Raw genomic sequence first — 3,800 nt, forward strand, 5'->3', positions numbered from 1 at the left:
GGCGGCCAGAACAGAGCACCGGGTGTCGGCGTAGACTTGCAGGAGCCGTTTCGCCCCACACCAGGGGTCCTCGAGCACGTTGGCCACCAGCTTGGCCGCCTCCTTGTCCAGCAGGTTGTCGCACAGCCTGGGGGGAGAGCACGGGCAGGTGGGGAACCCAGGTGTTGGGGCTGCACCCCCTCCCAGAACCCAGCAGACCAGGCCCCTTCTGGACAGCCCTCCTGGACACTGGGCGTCCCCCACCCCACACTCACTGCAGCTTGCGGCAGCGGGGCAGTGGCAACGGGGCAGCAGCCCCTGTAGCAGGCGCAGCGCCCGGGTGCCCAGGCTGCTGTAGCTGAGGTTGGGATTGCACAGCTCCTGGTGCCCCAGCGCCTGGGCCAGGGCAGCACAATCAGCAGGGCCCAGTGCTGTCTTGAAGAGGTCCACCTGGGCCAGGCCCGTGGCCTAGCCAAGCTCCACCATCCCATGGAGCAGCCCCAGCAGGCATGGCCCTGCCGCCCCCTCCAGTGCCACCTCCGGCCAGGCCTCAGCCTCGGTCACAGCCTCGGGATCCCCACCCACGGGTCCGGCCAGCCCTGCCAGCCGCTCCTCAGCCTGGGTGCCCAGCAGGCCCAGGAAGAAGTGGGCAAAGAGCTGCAAGGGCTCCCAGCATAGCGCTGCGGTGCTCGTGGCAGCCAGCAGGGCCCGCGTGGTCTCCAGGAGGCTGCGGGCAGCCGGGTCCCTGGAGTCATCCCACAGAGTCTTGGACTCGGGGGGAGACCACGGGCATCCTCCAATTCATCCCTCGTGGACCCTATAGATGCCCCATTGGACTCTGGGGGCCACGTGCAGCCGGTGCAGAAGACGCCGAGTCATCCCCCGTGGCTGTAGCAGACCCCGGCAGGGGCTGCCTGGGAGATGCCAAGTTGTCCCCATCCCCAGCATCCTGGGTCCCGCTGCCACCATGACCCCACCACAGCTCCAGGCAGGTGCACAGCTCCGCAGGTCACAGCGTGGCGATGGCGAAGACGGCAGCCACGAACTCCTGCACTGTGGGGTGAAAGAACTCAACCGCACCATTGTCCTTGGGGGCCAGGAGGCACCGCAGTGGCGAGCTCCCTGGGACACCACGGAGCTCAGCCTTGGCGAACAAGATGCGGCCCGCCAGCGCAAGCAGCTGCGCCCAGAGCTGTGGCGCCGGCTGGGGCCCCAGCAGTGCGGCCACATAGGCGGCATAGACCTCGGTGACTGTGGTGGGCGCAGGTACGGGCAGTGCATCCTGCCACCAGCGGTCCAGCACGGAGCAGAGCATGTGGCAATAGAGGGGCACGAAGCACAGCCCAGCCAGGCCCAGGGGGGCCTTTAGGTGCCGTGCGACAGCTGCCACAGGCTCCTCACAGCCAGGGAAGAAGCAGCATACATAGTCATCGGTGTCCTCTGCCAGCCCCAGCAGCAGGACGTGGTGCTGGAAGATGACACTGGGCAGTGCCAGGCAGGGCTGCGATGTCACCACCATGGCTGCACCGGGCAGCAGGGTCCCAGCCATGAGGTCCTACACCAGGGCCCTGATGGAAGATGCCCTGGCTGGAGATGCTGTGGCTGGAGATGGCACGGCAGACCCTTGAGATGACACCTGGAAACCACATGCGGCTGGTGCAGGAGACACCAAATGGTCCCCTGTGGCCGGAGACGCCGCAGTGGCCCCTATGGCCAGGCCACGAGCTGCCCCAGGAACCCCAACTTGAAGCTCATCAAAGCCGTCCAGGATCACCATGAGGTCGCGGGGCTGGGCCAGCAAGGCAGGCAGGATTGAGGCCACATGGGGGTGCTGGGAGCCCACGAGCCCCTTGAGGACCACGGGCCCGGGCTCCCGTGCCAGGTCACGGGCAGCGAAGTTGAGGGCACAGAGGAAGCTGCGGAAAGCGGCGCCCAGCACCCACTCGTGCAGCAGCTTCTGCGCCAGGACACTCTTGCCCACACCAGCCACGCCGGTCACGGCCACACTCTGCGGGCCCCCTGCAGCACCACCTGGCTCTGGGGACAGGAGCTGGGCCAGGGGCAGGTAGTGCAGGGCTGGGGGCAGGTGGGCACGAGGGGCAGCCAGCACCACATGCTCGTGGCCTCAGGGGTCCGGGGGCTGCTGCAGCAGGAGCTGGGGCGTGTAGAGGATCTTGAGGGGACCCTGGCAGCCTGGGGGGGGCTGGGCAGGGGGCACAGGCAGGACATGCGCTGGAGCACAGAGGCACGGTGGCACTGGAGGGCGGCTGGGGGAGCAGAGGGGCATGATGAGAGACCCCAGACATCCACGCTCCCCTAACCCCCCATATTATCCGTGTGCCCTCCCCCTCCACCAACCCCTTCCCTCGTACCTTTGATTTGGGGGCTTCACGGAAGCTGGGGTTCTGTCTGGGGGTCTTGCCTGGCAGCCCAGGGGGAGATGGGAGTTAGGCTGCGCCCCTGGCTCTACCCCCACTCCCCGCACAGAAAACCCAGGTATTTGGGCAGCACAGGGTGGGGAGGGGGTCTCACCGGGGGTCTCCAGTGGGAGCTTGTATTTCTTGGTCACCTTGCAGAGCGGCTTGTGGAGGAGGGAGGGAGCGCAGCGGGCTGTGGAGGGAGGGAGGGAGGGATCGCTGTAGGGATGCATGAGTGGATGGATGGATGAGTGAAGTTGGAGATAGAGGGATGGTAAGGTTACAGGGACGAACATGGAGATGGATGAACGGGTGGATGGAGGGATGAAGGGTTGGAGGGATGGGGGATGGTTGGATGAGGGATGGATCTAGAGTTAGAAGGTTATAGGGATAGGTGGATGGAGATGGAGATGGAGATAAGGATATAGGGATGGGGGATGGTTGGATGATGCATGGTTGGATGGAGGGATGCTTAGAAGGTTTTAGGGATGGATGGACACGGAGATGGACGAGTGGGTGGATGGAGGGCGGACAGAAGGTTATAGAGATGGGTGATGGGTGGGTGGGTGAGGGATGACAGGGGCTCAGGGGGCATGGGCGAGGGCTGTGACTGTACCTGCAGGTGCGGTGGGCTGGGTGCAGACGGGCGTGGGCACCGCAGGGCCAGGGGTGCCCAGGTGCCAGTGCAGCCAGTCTCCGAGCTCGGGGCCATAGTGGTCGCGAAGGGCCTCCAGGGCATCCAGTAGGGCGCGGGCATGCCGGGGCTGCTGCCTGGCTGCCTCCAACAGTGCCAGGGCCCAGTGGGCGCGGGGCGCCATGTCCAGCAGTGTGTGGTACTCAGCCCGATGCAGCGCCTGCCCCCGCGTCGTGCAGCTGCCGCAGCACGGGTCCCACATCGGGCCCGATCCAGCCCAGCAGCGCCTCCTGGTGCCCCCGCACCAGCCCCGCCGGGTCGGGGGGCACCTGCGGGGATGGGACCTGGGCGTCCGGGTGGGTCCTGGCTACTCCAGTCGCCTCCCGGGGCCCTGGGAGAAGGTGAGGGCCGGCTGGGTGTACTCGCCACGTTTGCAGGGTCAGTGGGGACCAGGCTCCCTCGCTCTCCTGCCATCCCCGCCCAGAGCTGGAGGGGATCCACCGCCCGGCCCACGCGGGCAGCCCCTACCTGGCCCATCGCAGCCATGCTGCTGGGAGTTAACCGGGGGCAGCCCCACCCCGCAGGTGTGGGGGGGGCACACACCTGGGCTCTGCCCCAGCGACCGGGCACTGCGGGGAAGAGCCACTCCCCACTCCCCCGTGGGCCTCATCCTGCCCCGGGGGTGGGGGGCATCGCCGTGGTAACCTGCAAGGGGCAGATCAGGGCAGCTAGGGCAGGCTGGGGTCTAGGTGGGGGGCACCAAGGGCAGG

The 3,800-nt window shown here is 67.2% G+C and overlaps 2 protein-coding genes across 2 annotated transcripts in view; one reads left to right on the forward strand and one right to left on the reverse strand.

The window, feature by feature from the left end:
- Positions 1-988: 988 nt before the first annotated feature.
- Positions 989-1,528, reverse strand: LOC112548426 (NACHT, LRR and PYD domains-containing protein 12-like). The gene has a single exon (XM_025194190.1). It carries the CDS (start codon positions 1,526-1,528, stop codon positions 989-991), a length of 540 nt encoding a protein of 179 aa, XP_025049975.1.
- A 1,684-nt stretch (positions 1,529-3,212) lies between these two features.
- Positions 3,213-3,800, forward strand: part of LOC102388404 — a 9,499-nt gene continuing 8,911 nt past the window's right edge. Inside the window, exon 1 of the mRNA XM_025194184.1 lies at positions 3,213-3,468. Within this exon, the coding sequence (XP_025049969.1) occupies positions 3,213-3,468 (256 nt within the window). The remainder of the gene's footprint in view (positions 3,469-3,800) is intronic.

This window comes from Alligator sinensis, unplaced genomic scaffold, assembly GCF_000455745.1.
Source record: "Alligator sinensis unplaced genomic scaffold, ASM45574v1 scaffold1434_1, whole genome shotgun sequence".
Taxonomy (NCBI): Eukaryota; Metazoa; Chordata; order Crocodylia; family Alligatoridae; genus Alligator; species Alligator sinensis.